This window comes from Nicrophorus vespilloides, unplaced genomic scaffold (genome assembly GCF_001412225.1).
Source record: "Nicrophorus vespilloides isolate i.1.1-1 unplaced genomic scaffold, Nicve_v1.0, whole genome shotgun sequence".
In the NCBI taxonomy this organism is placed as follows: domain Eukaryota; kingdom Metazoa; phylum Arthropoda; class Insecta; order Coleoptera; family Silphidae; genus Nicrophorus; species Nicrophorus vespilloides.
The window spans coordinates 177,567-200,543 of NW_017098695.1; the positions used below are offsets into that span (position 1 = coordinate 177,567).

Sequence of the window (22,977 nt, forward strand, 5' to 3'; positions counted from 1 at the left end):
TGGAAAACAATCCTGGTTATGATTAAATTACAACTGTAAACTGATACCTATTAATCCTTTATTTATCCTTAATTTTTATTATCTTAAATAATAGTGCTCATATCTACATCAATATGATTTAGTATAAACAAAGAAATCAGAGTCACAGTTGTGATATTTCCAAACAATATCTGTAAGTTATTTATTTATTAATCAAATTAATTTTTGAGGTTCTAGAAAACGTGATTAAAGGATATTGTTGATTTTGAAGAAAAACATAAATATTGAAGATGAAGTATTTGAAGCAGATATCAAATGAAATTTTGATAAACAATAATATATTAATTGTCAAATAAATGAACGTTACATTTTTCTGTTGTATTGCAAATGAATGAAAAGGGATTGGTTTTAAGAAAGGAAAGATCAAAAATTAAAACATTTATTTTCACATATAGTGAACCTAGTATGTACAAAATAATTATTCTGAAATTAATCACATATCTTTGTTATGGTTCTCAACGGATTTGCTGCAGTTCTTGTTAGTTGATAAGGCACGTAATTTGATAATTAAATATAGAGCTGGAGGTCGCTCCAGCTCATAGCGCCACATCCCTGTATTTCTGCACGTCATCCGCGGAAGTGTTGCTCAGCGAGTTTTTGCTGCTTAGCTTGTCGATCTGTTTCTTGTAGATTAAGAAGTCTGGCCCATCAAGTGGTCCATAGTAGATGGGAACTCCAAAACTTTCTATGGGTTGCGCGTAGAAGCCCGTCCTGTTTCTAATCATGTGACCATCTTCCTTGACTTCGTTGAGGTCTTCCAACGAAGCGAACTTGGGCAGTTTCGTGGCCGCCTTCCTTCCTAAACTCAGGGTGTACTGAGGCGGCATTACCGAGGGCGCATGGCTCTGCGAAATCCACGGCTGGTATTGACTAGTCAGCGTCTTCTCGTCCAATCCACGGAGATCCATCAAGGATTGAGCTTTCTTAGCTGAAAGCAACCAAAAGTTTAATACTATCTCTGATATAAATCTATAATAACTACCTTGATCCGTAGCGTTGGCGTCATTGATAAACTTCGGCATGAAGACGCTCGCATTGAATTCGCTCTGCGTCGTGCAGAACTGGTAACTGTCGAAAGGGTAATTGTTTGGTACGTTTCCGCCCCAGATCTGCGGAGTCGACGAAGCTCTGTAACAGTTTTAAAATGAAATATCGGTGTTCCTATTCCTCATCTATTTACTAACCGTTTGAGTCCTATGACGTTGAGCTGCTCGACGGAACTTTGATAGCCGTTGTTCTGATAATACTGACTATTCAATTGGTTAAGACTAGTATCCCTGGGAATCGTGACTGCTTGAAGACTCAGGTCCCTCAATCGTTTTGCCACCAGCTCCTCTTCCTTCCATGCTGCGTACAGAGATTGCACGATGATAATTTCGATGACATTAGCCAGAATCCTTGCGAACCAGCAAGCCAATTCTGTTACACCGTACAATGATTCTATCCGCTGCAACAAATCCAACTTGTATAAAATACTTGCAAATATTACCTCTCATTCTTCTTACCCAATACTGGATACTCATATAAATTACCATTCCCGCCTCTGGGAACGTGAGGACCGTGACCGCGAACATCCATGATATCAGACATAACGTATTTTTCTGCAAATATTAAAAAAATACATCAATTAGTCGTTAATTACAATTAGTAATAAAAATAAATTTACTTGAATAAATTGATTAATAGTTATACTAGAGTTTAGATACCTGGGGTAAGTAAAATAATACATTTAGAGGGTAGAAATTATACTCAAACTCGTTTTATTACATATTAAATTTTACATATTAAATTATATCGCAAGACCGGCAGCCGAAAGACCGTCTATTGAAATCCTGACTGTATTAAAGTCCTGACGCTTGAAATATTGAGTATGTCAAAATCCCGACAATCAAAATCCCGACTATATCGAAATCCTGACTACCATAAAAATGTTATTGTAGAAATTTATAATAATAAAAGACACTGTCGGGATTTCGATATAGTCGGGATTTTGACATAGTCGGGATTTTGAGGCAGCCGGGAATTCGAACGTCGAGATATCGATTGACGGGCTTGCGTTTACCACCGAAGTTTTACTGGTAATTGCCAACCTCTTTACACTCTTTGTTCCTGTAGTCGGGAATTAAAACGGGCGTGTCCGCGGTCATAAGGTTGGGAACCCCTGCTGTAGACTTACCATATAGATTTAATTAATTTTAAAACTACATAAAACAATATAACTCGATACTTTTATCATCTACAAATTAATTGTTATTAAACAAAGTTAAAGGTGACGTGCATTTCATAATTGTTTACTATGCTATTTTTTAATTACATGATAATTTAAAAACAATATTTAATGAGTAAAATATAGTAGCAGCTATAAGAAACATGCTCTAAATTTAATAACAGCGTGCAACATTAAAACGGTAGCCTTTTCGATTTCACACAGAATGCACTAATACAATTAAATACTTGATCGCAAGGCCGTCGATGATGCCGATCCGGAGGTAAAACCATATTAATCGACGACGAGAATCCAATTAAATGGCTACAGAATTACGAAAATAAAAAAGAAATTCGTACATTTCAGAGCAAGGTCGAAAAACATTATAATTAAACGTTAAAAAGAAAACCCTTTGAAACTATTGATTATACATTTTTTTTTTGCAACTAGTTTACATAATCGAAACTTGCTGTTTGTTGTTGATCCCATTATTTATTGCTTAGAGTAATTTTTGCTGCGATTAAGAAAAGAAAGCTCGATGGAAATGGACTTTCTTCTGGGATAGTTAAAAACATTTATGGAAGAAACATTGATAATGTAAACAGTTATAATTGCGGATTAACCGTGATGTTGAATGTAACTTTTGCATTTGAATTAGAAATTTTATTATTATCCTGTTATTATCATTTTTCTTTATTAGTATTTCGCGATTCGATAGAGCGTGAGCTATTTTATCTTGAGAAATACTTGATGGTAAATTAAAACGGCAGTTGGGGAATAAATGCAATTAGTTGTTTTGTTCTTCATTGAAATCTGACTTTCTTCTTTTCAACTGCGTCTTTATTTTTCTTACCGTGGCTAAGCCGTGGATGAGGAGGGCAGCGAATAGGGCCAAGGCGAAGTAACCTGCGCAGAGGAGGATTGCCGGTGTGGGTAGAAGGACGGACGCCTCCAGGATCCAGAGCAGCTCGAAGGCGAAGGCGATGAGGTACGTGATCTGGAACAATTACAACAGGCTTAAAATAATACAATTTGAGGATCAATAGTAAAGCAATATTGATCCTCAATTTGAATGAGGATTAATATTTATGGATGCGTATATAGATGACGCGATGATACATCTTATTGTTGTTCTCATAATTGAATATGGCTTTGTCATAAGGAAGAGGATGGCGCGCGGCTTTGGCACGAAGAACAAAGGTGACTTTGAGTGCCGCAAATCGATGCGCCAAATACCTTCGTAATGACTGATCGCATTTCCATAAAGCGGATCGCGAATTGTTTGCGGCCTTCTGATCATTCCTTGTACGTGGAAAACGTCGAGAATTTTTCCAATATTTGCTCATCAAATGGATTGCTTCTGAAAGCTGATCCATATACTGAGAACCATCCACTAGTATTAAATACTAGTTCAATAGTTCTATGATGATACACAATTTTTATTTAACGTTGATACTCAACTAACTAAAACGTATCAAAATTGTAATAATATATTTAAACCCTTCTAACAATAGTTCACATTAAATGTAAAAATATGACCGAAACCAAGTAAATGCCTCTTAAAAGGTAATAACCTGATTTCTTTAAAATTCTTTATATTTTGAATAATTATACTCACAATTACCAACAAATTTTAAATTTAAATTATCAAAAATAAATGAAAAACATTACAGAAGATAAATACTTAACATTACAAATATAGGGCTTTTATCAATAAGATTTTGCAAAACTTGTTAATATCTATATAGAATATACATTTCATATCTATAAATGTGATATAAAGTAAATCGATTTATAAATAATATTTGGGAATAATTTAAGTCCCAAAAAATCGACTGAAGGTTGTGAGTTAATTTACTTTTTTTTTAGTTTTCTTTAAATACATAATGGACTGGTTTTAGTTGGGCGTATAGTTTAAATTAACCTTTTAAATTTGTTTGAAATAAGTTGTTAATAGTAATCCACTAATATAATCATTCTAATACTATTTTTTGCAAACCGTTTGACTTTAACTTTTTGCACATTAATTAGCATTAGAGAAAACTCTTAAGTTACTTAAATTTCAAACATATATAGATATAAATGAGTAGTCTAATTGTATATAATTAAATTTAAGTTTCTACCTTTTCTTTCAACAAATCTTCACTTCGGATTTCCAACCAGACTTGCAAATACAGTGGAACCTCGCTAAACGAGCAAAATAAATTGTAAGAAAAAATGACTCGCAAAATGTAACGCATTATCGTATATTACATTAGTTTATATGGGGGAAATTGTTTCACTAAACAAATAAAAGTCCAGAAATTTTGGAACGAATTATGTTCGTTAAGCGAGTTTCCACTGTATTCCAAATCAATATTGAATTATTAAAATATTTTTAGATAATGATGCAACAGCTATATTACAAAAGCCGGTGAATAATTGCGAAATACTTAGTTGGTTGAATCACGAGTTTAATTGTATACTTCAACGCTTCCAAAGAAAAATATGAATAAATTTGTTGTTTAAATTCCATAATATGTATTTTTTTCTTACAGAAAATTAGTAATAAGAAAAATGCATTTTCTTTTCCTTTTTTTTTCACATTTATCACAGAACTGACGGATAACATTGTGTTTTAATTGAATTAGATGCAAATTCCAGTTTACTTTCTACATATGGAACACAGTTTCTAATTATGATTGTATGCAAATGCGGTTCTTGTATTTACCGACTACGATGATGTTTGGTTCCGTCTGCAGCCGGAGTAAAGTTACTTCTTTTTTTTTTCTGTAAATAATTTCTATCCTTCGTTTTCCCTCTCTGGACACAAATCATATTCACAATTCGTTCCAGATTAGACATACGGGTTTTAATTATTAATTTTACGCTCAGCCACATTTTAAATATTGCTGTGAAATTTGCGAAATTCACGTAACGACAAACAGCAAGAGCAGTTTACTTATACATTCATTGTCTTCTTTAATATCTTATTACTACCACATCTTTGGTGTTTATTCAAATACTTTAGAAAACAAAATTAATGTTTTTTCTCAAGTTGACTCAAAAGATTTATTTTTATAGTTGAATGAAATCAAAATTTAGACTCTATATCACATCAATTATTTCAATATTAGATAACATAAAAGCATTAAGAATTTAATTAAAATAAGAAAAATTTACTACAAAAATATCTGTCTTTAGATATATATTAGGTGTTGTTTACTAATAGTGAAGCATATATTTTTTAAAAGAAAACGTTGATCTCATGGAGAGAGTTTTACTATTGTGTGTACATTGAAGAAATGGTAATTTTTTGGGGAACGAAATGGTGATGCAAATGCGACGAGAGTGAAAGCATTGCCCGGATTAACAGCTATCGTTCAGTTTGCATTCATATTGTCCGGACTCGTTTTTTTTTTTCTTCTTTCTTGCCGCTGCTCATGTAAATGTCCGTATATGTTCGCCGCATTTTTTTTTATTTGCTTCCTTTTCGTAGCCAGAAGGAACGAAATAAAGAAAGTCGCCTTGGCTAAAAGATTGCTTACGCAATCCGGCGGCTTCGTGCGATCTTTCTCGCACACTCAAGTCTATTTGAACTGGAATTATGAAACTATACATGGTGATTTAGGCTCAAGGAAAAACGCGTTTGCAGAAAGTCTATTTGTTTTCAAATTATTATTATTATTACATGGGAAATGTGCGCGAAATGTGTTAGAATGCTGTTAATTTCAAAGACATTTTCACTTGCTAAACGCTTGTAGAAATATTTACCAATCTCCGCGTCGGTAGAAGAATTCCGTTTGCAAACTTAATTATTTAATTAAATGTTAAAAGCACTTTATGGATCCGGTTTTCGGGCAATTTAGTCTTCGCATTCTGAGAAATTATTTCCGTTTCCGCTTCGCTCGATTTCCAAACATCTGTATTGGATTTTTCGACCTAATCCTTCTTATTTTTGTTCTATGTATCTATATTTACAATCATTAAGAAAATGTCGTTGATACTCATTATTTCATAGTATAATCGTATATAGTTTGAATTGCAACTATACTAAGAACAGTTTTTTTACAAAATGGATCTTTGCGACTTTAGTCTTGTAATTCGTATATTTTAAGATTCTTATTGCTACATTGCTTTTTAATGTACAATGTAAATGAAGATGACTCAATAGAGAGATCCTCGGTAATTGCCAGAATAAATAGTTAGTAATTACAAATAATAACAATGTATTTATTTACAATATGCACCACGCTATGCAATTTCGATTGGAAAAATCACACTTGTACCAAAGTTACTTTATTAGCAAGTAGTTAGTTTCCAACGTGATTTTGGACTTTTAGATAAAAAATCGAAATTTTAATTATTATAATATTCTAATTAACAACAATTGCGCGGGATTTTATTAAGTATGCATTCAGTTCATAAAACTGTATGTGTGCACGAGATAAAGGTAGCGAATTTCTCATTTTCACCGCGCTAGATTTGCATGCAAATCGTATAAATATTGTACTTATTGAATTTCTCATGCGATTTATTCCTTCTTGTTGTTGGAACAAGGTTTCCGTTCAAATTGCATTAGCACGTAGGCTCACGAGATGGATGTGTTGTAGTTGGCGGTTTTTGCAAAACTCCATTTTGCAACAGAGGTGTAACTGTTTTTTTTGTATTCTCTTTCTCTTTATTTTTATTTACATCAGTTTGTATGCGTCAAAGGATTGAGGGAGGAGGCTCCAAATACGGTAGACCATCGCGAAATTTCGAAAGACGTGCCGGAAGAGCATGCAAGCATTCGCGCACAGTTATGGAATGCGGGAAATTACAATATTCGCAACTATGGTGTGCAGAGTGTGTGATCATTGTTCGAAGGAATCCTTTGGTCACCAAAAACCGACAGCATTCGTAACGATCTTATTAAATCCTTTAAGAGAGAGAAAGTTTTCTTCTGAGAAAGTTCCAAGCCTACTGAAATAATATAGATTTTCCAGTTCTCTTATGCAAATCAGCGTTTTCCATTTCCATTTTTTTTTACTCTTAAGTCATCTGAATTGCGCGATTACCATCCGCAGTTAATCGTGTGAAAACTTCGTGTGAAGACAATGGACAAAGCGAAATTTGGTAATTGTCCTTGCGCATTGTCATCACATCTTAAGAAAATCATTCATTCCTTACTCCATCGAATCGAATCGTAGTTTCCGCGCGCGCGAAACATCGGAACTGCACTCAGCTTCACTTTTAGGTAAAACGAATTTCAAGGATTTTATTTACGTAGCAAGTGCGCAATACATATTTTCAATATGCAAAGGTGTGTTTCGCTTATTATTTTTTAATGCCGTGTATTAATGACTAACAGTTTATTAACCAATTATTGTTCGATGATAAAAAAAAATAGTCTAATGTGAGTTTTATCAAATATTGCTGCTTAATTATCACTTATCGATGATTATTTTTCATATTATTTACAAGAAACTCAAGGACATTTTCCCTTTATTTATTTTTAATCATTTTGCCAAAGGCTATGTAATTTATCATAATTGTAGACTGTACTAATTAGATCAACAACCAGAGCAATAACAATATAATAAATGGTGTCATACCGTGTAATATTTCTTAAAAAAAAACTATTTCTAAAGGTTGTATGGTAAATTGCGCTTGAATAAGTAATATTGTTACTTATATGCGTTTTTATATCAAACTTAGATAATAAGATGTAAGAGTATTTTTAACAGATTAATTAATGTTACTCCTATCTTTATACGAGTTCTTGAAAACATATAATTTCAGATATTAACCTGATTAAAGTTTCATATTTAATTTATACTAAAATACGTACGCATCAAAATATTGTTCCCTAATGTTCGGCTTTTCTAGTAATCAGAACAGATGTTTCTATAAAACAATGCACGTACATTGCAATTATATTATTTACTTATTATTCAAATACATGGGTAAGAACTAATGAAGAGCTTAGAATGAGAATTATAACTTTTTTTTTATATAGAAAGAATGAACTTTAATCACTTATATATTTTCCATATTTCCGGCAACTTCATGATTCGGCGCTCATAAAACTGCTAATACAGGAAAAAACTAAACTAAGTCAAAGAGTTTAGCAAACTTCGAAATAAATAGTAATCTAATGGTATAAGGTCAGATCTACATCACTTCTCAACTTCCAACAATTTTCCACCACTTAACAAAAAATGTGTGAGGATTTGAATTGTTTTCGTGGATTTGCCAATCCTGGTAAGTCTGGACAGTAAATATATTCTCAAAATATACACAATACCTTTATAATCCTACCAAATTGATAGCAGGATAACTCTTGTTAAAATTAACAACACCTAACAAAATTACAATTTGAAATTGGCTTCTAAATGAAGCTAAAAGTTACAACTTTCAAAGAACAGAAGGTAAATAGTCATAACATTGACAGAAGCACTTAAAAACAAATATAATATTTACAATTAATTGGTATTAAACATTTCCCAATAAATAGTAGTGAATAATAAATAAATTGGATTATGTGAGTTTAATAATAAAGTGTGCATAAACTTCGTATATGGATTATTTTATAAGTGTTCAAAGTGTTATTGCAACAAGTAGCTGTTACTTAACTGATCCATGGCTATAAAGCATGAACGTATTAACAGTAGCTACTGGCTTACAGTTATAATCAAGAGCGTGTTCGATAAAGCACAATTTTGAGGCGACGAAGACATGTCTTTTGCTCATTCCCCGCCACGGATTTCAACGGAAGTCGAAACACTCCGTTCACGGAATTCTTAATGAGGCTGTTACATACCAAAGTACTTATTTGTGTAACAACATTTACTTGCTGGTCTCTTGTATATATGCTTTTAACGTTACAGAGCGCGCGACCTACATTTACCTAATCGCACAATAAACTTTATATACATCTCTCTCTTTCTGTCTCCGTATTTATTAAATACAAACTACCTCGATTCATACAAATATATATTCTATGTTCACTATATAAATGTATCGATTTGTGCGGGAATCGTAAACCCGCAGGTCTAATGTCTGCGCAAACAGAACGATAATTTGATTCAATGAAAGTTGCAGCGATTTGTTTCAATTTAATACACGCTACGTCTATCCAGATTTCTTTAAACGTCTATACGCTATAATTATGTTTTATTTCGAAAACTAATAACGATATTTTGTAAAAATAATTTAATAATATCAAATAATTTAAGTAATTAAGAGAAAATTACTTAAAGAATAGTAATATTTGAATGATTTTAATAAATACTTCTTAGTATGTAGTAAGTAATGAATGTAAATGAATTATAGTAAATATTTAAATTGATTTCTCTTTGAATAATTGTTTAATATATAATTATAATCAGCGTAAATATTCTAATTAAGATTTTAGTCATACTTTCAATATAATGTTATATAAAATACGTCAGTCAGGAAAATGAAAATATTTAAGAATATTATGTTTTGTACTTGTATTACTGAACTTTGTATTGAAATAATTTAAAACTTACTAGAAGGTAAACCGCCAAAAATCCTGCAGCTATAGCCAGGCTGCAGCAAAAGCAATTCTCAATCAAAACCATTTTCAAGCACTCTCGTGTCCTCCAACATTTTATCATATCCTTAAGAAGACACCAGAAACATTAGCAATTCAAAAAATCATCGCAGCACTTTGCAACATTGTTTCCTTTTACTTAAAACATTTAAACCAACACTTTCTGCACAAGTCGAACTAAATTAAAAGCGCATCACATTATCCTTATACACTTTTTTTTTGTATGTTTCTTATAATCTTTTGTAATTTGTGTTTAATCGAACTATTGGAGCTCTTTCAATAGGTATGACTCAATTCCGCGTTGGCTTCGCGTCGCGGACTATTCAAATATTTCATTCACGTGCGCCGCTCGTTGTTTGTTGTCCAATACACTTTCTCTCCTTGTGTCTCTACCACCTCTTGATTCGCACCTGTACATGCGTTTTGTTATTCACATAGTCCTATTATCTCTTCTGATCATTTGCAACCTAGGCAACCAAGTATTCATATATAATAAATATATATATTACCGCATATAGTATCATAGGGGTTCTGGCTAAATGAGCCCAAGCTTATAACAATCACCACTGTTACTGTAGCAATATAATAAAGCATTTTTAAATCTTAATCTAATTTTGCTTCATGGGGTCTATATCGCAAGCCCGAAAGACCCGTCTATTCAAATCCTGACGTTCGAAATACCGACTATATCAAAATCTTGACAACCATAATCCCGACTGTATCAGAATCTCGACAAACATAATTTTAGAATAACATTTTAAAATTATTTCGTAGTCACCTTGTGCTACACTTTTATTATTAATAAATAAATTATGAAATAATCGCAAATACAATTAGATTATTAATTCTTATTATTTATTATTAATAACAATTTAACGCTCCGGAATAATTTAAATATGTTATTGTAGACATTTTCGATATAGTCGAGATTTTGATACAGTTGGGATTATGGTTGTCGGGATTTCGATACAGTCGTCATTTCAAACGTCGGTATTTCGAACGTCGGGAATTTGATTGACTGTATTTTGGTTGTCGTGCTTGAGATTGCCACCGAGTATCATGAGATACAGTATATATGTATCAAAGCATATATTTTAAAGAAATATTTTTGGTTTTGTTTTGTTATCAAGAAAATTAATTACTACAGATTTCAAGTATTTCGTTCTCATATTATTAAATGTTATTTACTTTCTGTTTTAACATTAAATTTGGAAATAGTACCATTAATCTAAAATTTAAATAGTATATGCGTTTTTTCATTCATGTGACTGTCCATTCATGATGGACGATGGTCCATTGCTGCAGCGCTGGTGGTTTAAGTCTTCGATTAGTCAAGATTTAATTCAAACATTGCGAAATATTGACGGAAATGATTACTTAAACCAGGGTTTCCCAAACTAGAAACGGAACACTTCGTAAATCCTGAAATTTGTACGGAACTTCTTCTTGAGAAAATGAGGAAAAACATACATATTTAGTAATATAAAACGTCGAAAGTTTTATAAAAAAAATGATTCCATGTCAAATGCAATTTTTATCTCTTGCTGCAAAAAGTCTGGTCATCCCTGCTATAGACAACTATAAAATTTTGGATATAATAAGCAAATACAAGGCCAGAGGAATCCAAGTCCAAAGAGAAGTATGTCGTTCATAGTAAAATATCTAAATATGTCCATATTTGTAACGAAATTTACTAATTTATAAATATTGATGTAATTGCAACTAACAGTGCGCTCTCGGTGTATAGAGTATGTTGCATCAGACAACAAATGGTAGCAAGGAACCCTTGCCAAATATGTAATTTGCGCCCCCGTTTCCAAGAATCCAAGAAAGAAAATATTTAATTAACGCTCCCCTTTTTTCAAGGAAACAATAGCATTATCTATGATTTGTACCATTGGCGCACCTTGATTAATACTCCTGGGGCAGTCGTCCCCTTTGCACCCACTTGCTGCGGCGTTGTATTTATATTTTTGTTTATTATATAACTTATAGTGTGGATTCACCTTACTAAGTACACAAATTCCTGTAATTGCAATCCATTGAGTTACATGAGTTTTATGTGAGATGGCGTTTGTATACATGGGATGATCTTTCGTTAGTTCCGAGTTTCGGAATAGATGTCAGAGCATGTACTCATGTACAAGGAACAATTTGCATTTCCATAATTGATGGTAATAAATAATACGGTCCGGAACGCGTACGAAAGTCAAATGATATATGATTATTATCACTCGTGCGTTTAATAACTGCGCATTTATTCAAATTGATAAATTACAATACACGCATACATGCCTGCAGCGGCTGTAATTAATATCCATGCGAAACCAAAAGCAAAAGAAATGAAAAAAAAGGATGAAATGAGAGGAAGAGTTCAAAAAAACCATTTGCCCAGCTCCGTGAGCGAAATTTCGGAACTTTGTCAGTGCGTTTAATCCCGCAATTTAAATGGGCTTATAATTAAAAGTAAGTCGGAGAGTAAGAGTGGAGAGACGATGAGCGGCATTCGGGAGATGTCCAAGATCTAAGTTGATAGCATAAAATTACGATTATTTCCTGTGCGGTCGTCCTGCCTCTTAAATGACCCAGGCAGTTGCCAAGGGCGGACATCACTTCGTGTGCTTCGTCTGTTGGGGGGCATCAGCTTCTTTGTGCTGCATACGAATCGATTTTTAATTAAGGACGGAGAAAACGATTCGTAATTAGTATGAATCGGGGTGGAGGAGAAGAAGGCAGCGAGAGGGAAAAAAAGTGCGCGCCTTTTCCTGATCGCGCAATGCGCTCGCTTCATAAAGGACTTAATGAACAAATTGTTGTTCGCCTCCTCATCCATCTGCTCGTCATTGAAATGCGCTCCTTTTAGTAGCTGTGTTGTTGTTTAATTGCTATGATGATGATGCATGATGCACGTCCATCCGTAGGTGGTCGTTGCTCGATGCTCAGGGTAATTGATTTTTCCTCCTCCTTCCCTTGTCCAGCGAAAAACCGAAGGCTTTTGGGAACTTTTAAACGGACCTGAGCCGCGTCAGCGCTAACGACCTGATCCGAAGATAAAGGATAAGAAGAGACGAGTCGAGTACTACGGAGACGAAGACGACGACGATGATGATGATGATGATAAAAAGTAAAATGGGTACGAGGCTAAAAAAGGGCTCGCTCATCCTTACGCCTAACGCGATTACTCCCATTCACTCTCTCTTTCCCACTCCATAACCGGTCCCTTCTTTCTTCTTCCTTTCTTAATTTCCTTCCCTACACAACATAAAAACCCTTTCGCCTATTCAAGACCCGATCAAACGTGCCTCAAAATGATGATAGCACGTTCAAAAACTTTTTAAATTGTAAAGAAACCAATTAAGTTAAGAAATTGTTAAAATACTTATATATACTTCAGCCTCGCCTCTCAAAATCGAAACCAATTAATAATCATAATTTATTTACAATATCTCAATAGAATTACTAATTGTGACTGGTCATAAATAATCAAATTAAGAGCATTTTTAATGTATTATACAGTATATTTTTTCTAAATATGAAACATTCTGTACTGAATAGGAAGTCCGATGTTTTATTATGATTTAAGAGATACAATTATTTCTATGAAATAATAAATTAAAGTAAATTTGAAATAAATGTGTAATTTGTAACAAAAAAAAATCATACAGTGGGTGATCAAACAGTTCGGATTTCAAAAAAAATCGCAAAAGATTTGTATGTTAGGACAAACTCATGTTTGGATAATGAATACGATCGATTGACGTTACTTTTGGGATATAAAGATTAAATCGGTTAACATATTTTCAAGAATTTTGTTGGATTATGAAGGTCCATCATCACTTAGCGAATGTGTACCTTCAATATATATTTGTTTTGTGAACTTTTCGTAAACTCGCGCATTTTTTATGTCCTACCTTTTTATAAATAGATTATGTTTCTTTTCATAACAGTAAACATTATTGCTATTTATAGCAGTCTTTTCGCCTAACTTCGAAAATTATTATTATAAACGAAAAAAATTGGTATATAAATCACATAAGTCAAAATTTTTGAAAAATGTACATATTTTATTTGTTTAACCATACTTTTAATACATATTAATATAACATTTTCAAATTAGATATATAAAGTATTATACAAAGTTTTCGAGATATACCTAAAAATATAATTACGTTTTATGAAAATACTGCATCGATATTATATGTTCTAATTTGCATGCTTAATTGACTGCAAATTGTGTAAAATTTGGCATTATATACAATCTGCACTTATAACTTGGTAACATAGTTGGTAATGGATGTATACTTTATCAGGAACTGCGTAAATAAAAGATTAACTGTAGATGTATGTAATACATACTGGAATCACTTGTTTGGATGAAATAATTTGTTTCGCGTTATTGTATATATGGTACATAGAATTGAGAGATCTAGCGTTCTACTACACAGAAAGTAATCTTGAAAGATGTTCCGCGAAGAAATGCAGTTGACGTTATTCCAATTCCTCGTTGTGTATATGGTTTTTCGGGAAACAGTTTCAAAAGCTACACGTTGTGGTCGACGTTATTATTTGTATCGATTCAGGTTTCGAAAGCACAACACACACAATATTGGTTTTATGTAATGGTAATAACACATATACAACGGAATACAATGAAAAAAAAATGAGAGAATATGATAGAGGAGACGGAATTGCGGTCGTCGAGGAAAAACCGCATGTAATGAAAGAATAACATTCCGGTCTCTTTTGCTCTCTCGCAACGGCCATATGCTGGAAACTGCATGGGTTCGATAAAAATTCCGAACGGAGAGTTGATAATAATAATAATGAAAAATTTATATATATATAAAAAGAGAGATGAATGAAAAAAAAAATGGAAGTGAGGAGGGAACGCAACAAAAGGGCTTCATTAAAATAATATTATTTCTATATCATTTGGGACGGGTGGGGCTCAACCATAACATCACGCATGCAGCCGGGTACATAACGGTGTTCATTCTTGGATACTTAATGCAGGAGGGTGGATGAGGAAACAATAATACACATATCTGGGATGCTGTTGTCCGAAATATGCAGAGGAATAATGATAACAATTCCCGATATAATAAAGAGACCCTTTTCCTGCTCGTCCTCCGCATCGCAGCAGCGGCGGATGTGTCTGTATGAGTGTGTGGGTTGGCTGAAAGAAGAGAGACGTTCGTTGTACGTGCATGCACGTAAGGACGTAATATCGAATATCATGCAGCCATAAAACTCGCAATTCCTTTTTACGTCCCGACGGAGCCGACCATCACCAAGGACTCCTCACCCTAAACCGCTCAGCCGTAAGGACGAAAATCCTGTCTCAAAAGGGACACCTCTTTCCTCATCTGGCTCTGGCTTCGTTCCCTTATCATCACGCCCGTATCTCAAAACGAGATACACACACACACGCTCCCATCCGTACCGAATATCGTGTGCTCGTCGTTGGAGCGCAAAGCGAAATCCATTTGTGATAACAGGCGCACACACACAAGCTACAGAGGAAGAATAAAAAAATGCAATGAAAAAATCTGCATGTACATATGTCGCATTGCCAAATGGTCGACTTTTTCCGCAATAAAATTGCTGCAATTCTCTTCTATTTAAATCTCATTAAAATACTTCAGCAATTTCAATAATCGTAACTAAAATGTATTATAATAAATACATTTTCAATAAAGCAATCAGTGATTATATATCAAAACGAAATATGGTTGTTAGTGCAATAAGGGGAGTATGAAACTACCGAGGCAAATGTATAACTTGGAAAATGTGACTTTAAAAGAAAGGAATATAATCAAAACAGCTTTTTCATTTGCAAACACAATTGTAACATATTTTGCAATTGATATTATAGATATATTTGTAAATCGCTTTTGTCCAATAGAAGAACAACAGTACGATTTGCAATAGTACAGTTTTGTATTAACAAAAAAAAACTTCAGTTGCTTGAAATTATCAATTGCACCTACCAATTCTGGTATAGTCTAAATTGTGTGTTCATATTTCACTTGATTTTATTATTCACAGAATTAATTTGTATAAGAATGAATATTAATTAATCACGTTTTGCATATAATATTTGTATATTAACCTTTAGTAAAATTAATTTCTCTCAAGCAATCAAATAATGATTAATAATTATTTAATTTGTCTAAACTCTATTCTGTATAAGATGAATGAATCAAGCTCATAATGTATGCAAAAAGTGAAACATTTATAAACAATGTCTTTCATGTTATCAACTTAATTCTGATCCGATGAATGACATATTAATATTGATTAGTTGCGTATCGAAAATAAATGTATGTTAGTAAAAAAAATGGATATTTAATGGAGAACAGAACAAGTCTGTTCCATAACTTGTCCTTAATTATATAAACAGGCGCTTGGCTCGTCAATTAGCTGTACATGTCTGAGCCCTTTATAATTTAGTGAATTAATGCAATGGAGAATTGAATTATTAAACGAGATTAGTACGTTGCATAGAGATACAGGAAAAGGAAACAACTTTCTATAGGTATTTGAATACGAAATTACCAAAATGATCTCTAAAATTAATTGATTTCCCGGATTAAAAACCGCATAAATATACATATACTTTATAATACACAATTGTATATATAAAATAATAATAATAAAATGAACGAATGAGAAACAACACATAAATTCGGTAATTAAGTCTGCGTTCGATCGGTGTAATCTGTTTTGTTTTTTTTTTAATTTAATTAATGGCTTTTGGAAATCCTACATAAAACACGCGGACGATCGATGAATAAAGCGGAACGATGCAGCATGGAGAGAAACGGAAATAGTTCTGGCTTTGTATAATCCCCCGGCGAGATTATTTTTATTTGTCTCGGATTCAACTTTAAGTGGAATTCTTGGTTTGATTAATGAAATGTTTATTTTCAAAATGATTCAATCATTACTGAATCTTTATATTATCCATTTTTTCAATTACGAAACAAAAAACAAGTTACAGAGGAACCTCGCATAACGAACCAAATTAATTGTTAGAAAAATTAGTCGCTTAACGAGCGACGTTTCGCATAACGAGTGACGATGAGAAAAGAAGTCCCGAATTGCGCGTCTGCTACATCATTTTTAAAACTTGTGTTCACATATTTTGTGAATTTTTTAATATGTTTCACAATACGAGTCAAAATCTGGAAATTTTGGAACGGATTAAACTCGTTAAGCGAGGTTTTAATGTATATACAGTTGTAAGTTAGATTCATATTTCTTATTCGTAAATAGTTTAATGAAATTAAGATAATATACAAATATTAACTAGGACTAGAATTACATATTTATATAATTGTTATACTCAAATTTGACATTCATTTAAGAATGTATTTTACTATGTGGACTTCGGTACGGAGAAAATAAAATATTGAAATCTTCTTTTATTATCAATTATTATTTATGGTGATTTATTAAAATAATTAATCGAGAATCATAAATACAAACGTAAGGATATCTCAAGGATAAATTTGATTTGAAAGTTAGTAATTTTTTGATGTTCAGTGCGTATAATAAATCTTTTAAAAAAAACACGTATAAATCTTTAATTAATTGAAAAACATTGAAAGTGTTTATTTAAATTTTAATAATATATTCATATATTCATTATAGGCAACGTTAATTGGAAGGAAGTATTATAGTACTTTGGTACCTTTATGTTCAAAAAAATTAATGAAAGAGTAAAGTTACGTGTTGTTTAACATTCATATTTTATATTGCTTGTATTTAAGAATAATGCTGAATTATGATTTCATTTATGTTATAATTAATATTATTTAATGCTACATCTACAGTTACGTACTTTGTACATTTATGTTGAAAAAACAATGGTTAGTATATAGTACTTGCAGCACGTTGATGTTATGGACATGTAATTCTATACAAAAAGTTTTACCCGTATTTACCAAGTGAAAAGAAGAAAAAACATACAGAAATGGGTAAAATATATTTAGAATTTAATCAATAGAGAAGTTAGAGTCAAATATGTATAAATTTTGTGTAGTGGAAGTTCTGCTTCGTACATTGATGTATTGATGAAACTAGCAGGAAGCTAAGATGTGTATGCGATTAGAACGGAATGTTGCCACTGTATCATTTAAGTTTACTTGTGCGGAGCGGTTGAAGTTCCTCAAAGTAAGTTTCGGGTTTTAGGTACATAATAAGTAATGTTTGGGGGTGGATCGAAACAAGCGGAGCAATTAAACTAAGACCCCGTTCGCCTTCAAAGGTTAATTTTGATCAACTTTGAAACTTGCTCTAATTACAGCGCGGAGAACGCAAATGGCACCAACCACGCCTGTGCCGCCCTTATCGGAGGCGGCAACTGCTTTTACTACCTTCTTTTTTTTTTCTGTTCTGCCGCCCCTCGCGCAATAGATATTTTCTAATAACAACGATAATGACGTCGACGGTAATAGAGCTTCTGAATTGGTATAATTTAAGGGAGGCGAAGCCGGAATGTATAATGCAAGCGATCCGAATGGGCCGATTACGTCGGATTATGCATGACGAGGCCTCCACCTTGCACAGCGCAGCACAACACAGCAAAATCGCACTCACCGCCGCTTCCAATGTAACCAAGGGTTGCTGTAGGCGGCGGCGGCAGTTACGTAACGGATTGCCTAAGGCCATGTGTGCGCCGCGTGCACATCACATTCGATTTTACGGCCTTAATCTAACTGAAACACACACACCATACTATTATTACTCGATACCATTTTGCTAGCACCACCTCCATTTCATGGAATTAATTCGAATTCGCTTCAGCGCAATCACAAGGTGCGAAGCGACTGAAAAGAAATCATCTCTTGTTTTTCTAATGATCCATTTTAATTCATCAGACAGTTTCTTTTTAAAATGCCAATAAAATAATTTATTGATTTACAACTAAAAAGTAGTTACATATTCCTCATGCACGCCCACGATGATAATACCATACAATCCCGAACATACACACAATCGCTATAAAAATGAATGTAAATGATTCGTTCTCGAAACGCTCCGTGTGTTTGTGTAATGTATAATTTCGGCAATAAAATGAAGGCAAACGCTTTACGACTGGCCCATTAAAAAAATAAAACAGTAAAAGTCGCCCCCCTTTGCGCGAGCTGTAAAACTGTATACAGAAAGGAAAAAAGTTGTATGTGAGAATATCTAAGCCCCCTTATTGCCGGTACGATTTAGTGTCGTAATAAACATTGATAAACTGATAATTAATGTTGGCCGTAAAAGAAAATTACGTTTCGACGAAATGTAAACGATTCGTCGGCGTAAGTTTCGGGGCCGGATGGGCACGGTTCGCTTGAAAGAAGGGATTCGACTCAATCAACAAAGTTTTACATGAATTTGTTTGATGTTATTTCTGTATCTAATTACACATTGAATGTCTGTCGCTACATTATATTTGGGAGCGACATTGAAACGCAAGATCAATCACTTTTTTTTTTCAATTTCTCCAAGCAATTAAAATGTTTATAAATTATTTATTTATTATACTTTAACAGTATTTCTATATGTATTATTCATGGTTAGTAATGTGTATTAATTTATTTAGTTTATCAACCCTTATTATTTCTGCTACATTGGTTCAAGTTTGATAGATTCGTCGATGGAAGTGGATTTTGAAAAGTTAATGGTCTCAATGAAAGAGGAGACCAATCGGAATGCGAAACACCTACGAAGTTATCCAGGGACGATCGTAATCCCAACGGAGTGGAAGTTTCGGCGGGGGATTAAATTCCGAAATTCCGTGGGATTTATATAATATATTAAGTTTTATCGCGGCGGTCTATTGTCGGTGGGGATGCCGTGGCGGTTGCTCTGCATTGTGAAGTAAGGCGCGTAATATTGGCGCTGCCTCCGCAGTCGCCGCCTCCGAATTCCGGGCAGCTTGTTTATGCATTAATTCGCATTCTGCTCAGGGCTTCGGAGAAGAGGAGAAAGAGAGAAGCGCAAAAGAAGAAGCCCCGCTGGTTGAGCCTGGTGAATAACAAGAATAAGAAGAAGAGGAGGAGGAGGAGAAGGAGGACGACTCGCGCTGCTCATCGTGAGTTTGAGCCGCATTGTTCGGAAACTGATATGAATGGCTTTCTGATGACCCAACAATGCGACTTCCTCGGCCGTCTCGCAGACGTGGCTTCCATTGTTGTGCGTTCAGCGGAGAATGGAGCGACACGTGGGGCGGAGGACGAGGATGGTGCCCCGAACGAAGATGGAGATAAAGAAAGTAAAGGAGGACGTGGAAGAGAGGAAACAGGACGAAAGGGTGGAGGAGAAGATATCTGGGATAGTTTTGTTTGGAAATAGTTTATGGCCGATGGAATTTATGTTTTTGCAGCGTCGATAAATAAACAAATAGATTCTAGCCGGAGGAGCGAGGAAGGAAAGAGTCTTTGTTGACGAGGGACGTGGTGGGGTTCGGGACGGGGAAAGCGGCCCCAAAGATTTATTCTCCCCACGCGAACTTTTCCCCAGTAATTGAATGCTTTATGATATTTTGATAACCGCAACATAAATTACTTTGCTTCCTTAATATTACATTGCCAGCGGTGGTCTCCTGCATTCCCATTGTGCTTCATCATGATCATCATCATTGGGCTGCGCAGAGAGCCTAATAACAAACCACCGTCGGTCGGGATGTTGTTTCCAATGCAAAGCCTCACATTTCCATGAAAATAATTTTAATGAAAATCCCTCATATTTACCGAAGAAGAATTAGCGCTGGAGGAAAGTAAAAGCCTCGTGCATTTGAATTGGAAATTAATTTCCCTTTTCGCTCCCTTCAAATCTCCTATATATTTTTTTCATTCTTTCCTCCATCCATGGCATTTCCATTTTCCAGCCACCAAGTTAAGTCTCAAAACGCAGAAGAAACGACCAAATATTATTATTCTATTACGCGAAACAACATGGCGGACGACAACAAATTTTAATACAGCCCTTTCGGCATTAACGTGCCGTGCATTTTACAACCGCAACAAAGAATAAAAAGCAAAAAAAAAATACGGAGAGCAGTAATAAAATTTCGCACTGCCGGGGCTTTCGTTTACGAGGGGAAAGGCAACTTTTGTTTTTCGTCTGTTTTAAGAGTTAAAACTGAATGAAAAATTCGTGTGTTCCTAGTTTTTTTTAATTAATATTACTAAGTGGATTAAAAAAATAATATTTCTTTTTCCTGTGTTTTTATTACGCCATATTTTCTGCTCCTGTATATAATTATTTCAAAATCTATGACTTTGGATTAATATAATTGATATTTTTTTATTTCAATGCGATTTGTAAATACAACAATTCAAGTTTTTATAATTAGGAATGTAATAATGATTGTGAATTAATTCGTATAAACCTGTGTTTGTAAGGTTTTGTATGGTAGTTTTAATCTTAACTTCAAAATACTTTATGTATAAAATTAATAAAAGTTCAGAGATTTCCCTAAGTTAAGGATATATATAACAAGAGTTTTCCGTTCCTGGTGATGATGATGATAATATTGATTATTTTTTCAGAAGTGGAGAGGTTTATTGAAATATTTTTTCCTTTTTTTTGTTCACTGGGGGTGGTATGTACGTGAAATATGAAAGCGACGTTTCGGAATGGATGGATGCTTTTGGTGTGGTTCGTTGGATGGATGGGCGCCCCTGGGAGAGCGCCGTATGAAGAGGGGTTCGAGAGGGACAAGGGATTCCTCCAAAGGCCGTCACTTCCACCTCTTTAATCAAACAAAATGACACATCAATCGAATCCATCCACGTCCACGTCCTCCATGAACAATCTAACGAATTAAACACCCGAACAGCAGATGATGGTATTCCATTATGCGCTTATCATATTCCATATACATCGCACACTCATACACTATTATCGTTATTACAGTGCATAGCCACCAGAACGGACCGAAACGTGCATGCCATTCTCTTTCCATGCCCGTTTCCACTTGAAAAAAAAAGGAAAAAGAAAAAAGAAGAGAGGAAAATAAAGCGGAGACAGTAAATGGAGAAGGACTTCCCTTCTATTATTACCCACACAAGTACCAATTTCAAGAGCCCCGTCCACTTTATTCTCTATTTACTTTACCTCGGACCCTTCCGCTCCAACAATTAAAATACATGCACGGAAGAACGCCGTAATCCACGGCCATGAATTATCATTATATAATATAAACACACAACACACGCAGCATCATGCTTGTTTTGTAATGTTAATCAATTGGAATATCCTAATCCGGTTGATCTTTCCATATCACAGATGCCTTTTGTGTAATCAAAAATAATCTAAACCAGGGATTATAATCCGATTTGTTCCAATTCTCTCCCCTTCTTCATCGACGCTCGCTCAATCTCGTTTAATCTATGCTCCACTATTGCATTGTCACTAGAACCATTACTCACACATTAATCATGGTAATTACTCATAAAACCATTTTAATGTTAATAATAACCGTATTCAGTGCAGCAAATAGAAACAAACACATTTTAATGTACGTTTCATTGTAAGTAAATTTAATATTGTGTACGTTCTTGCGAACGCTGAAATACATGTGTATTAAAAATAAAAACATACACATTTGGTTCAAATAATACATACAAATTGCATTTACTTAACACATATACTTTTAACCAGTTCGATAATACGTACATATTGATTTTCATATAAACCTTATGTATGTTCTTGCGAAACAAAATAACAATCCGATTCACGTACATTTCCAGTAAATACGTACATTATTATTTTCGAATGAATTTTATGTACCAAAATCGAACTTTAATGCAGAGGAAACTTTTAACGTACATTTTCTTCGCATACGGCAATTGTAAAATCTAAAAAAATCCATATTCAAATAGCAATTTCAAGTGGTATTTTTAAGCGTCAAATCAGTAGTTTAAAAGGTTGAAGCCCGGATGAGAGCAATAAAGCTTATCATACATTTTATTCAAATATTGCATTGGCTCTATCACATCCTGTCATAGAGCAACACCAGGGATTTGTTTTTATGGTCCACAAATTAAAGCACCGGCGAACTAAAAACATAAAAACAAAATAATACGCTCATACCAACAAATTTACTCAGCTTACTCATCGTGCCTTTAAAGCCCTCAATTTTTACCAGTCGGTTGATTTATTTTTTTTAACCGATTTCTCTTTGTTCTTT

At 33.9% G+C, this 22,977-nt stretch overlaps 1 protein-coding gene across 1 annotated transcript; it reads right to left on the minus strand.

Moving 5' to 3' along the window:
• Positions 1-391: 391 nt before the first annotated feature.
• LOC108563024 lies at positions 392-10,139 on the minus strand. The gene is made up of 6 exons (XM_017921568.1): positions 9,742-10,139; positions 3,099-3,242; positions 1,545-1,640; positions 1,224-1,486; positions 1,022-1,167; positions 392-967 (listed from the first exon to the last, which is right to left on the minus strand). Exons 1-6 carry the CDS (start codon positions 9,847-9,849, stop codon positions 576-578), a joined length of 1,149 nt encoding a protein of 382 aa, XP_017777057.1. The 5' UTR covers positions 9,850-10,139; the 3' UTR covers positions 392-575.
• Between the last annotated feature and the right edge of the window lie 12,838 nt (positions 10,140-22,977).

Coding starts and splice junctions, on each gene's coding strand:
- LOC108563024 (XM_017921568.1), bottom strand. CDS start 9,849: ATGATAAAATGTTGGAGGACACGAGAGTGCTTGAAAATGGTTTTGATT. Junction 1,168..1,223: donor AACGTCATAGGACTCAAACG/GTTAGTAAATAG, acceptor AAACTGTTACAG/AGCTTCGTCGACTCCGCAGA. Junction 968..1,021: donor CGCCAACGCTACGGATCAAG/GTAGTTATTATA, acceptor GGTTGCTTTCAG/CTAAGAAAGCTCAATCCTTG.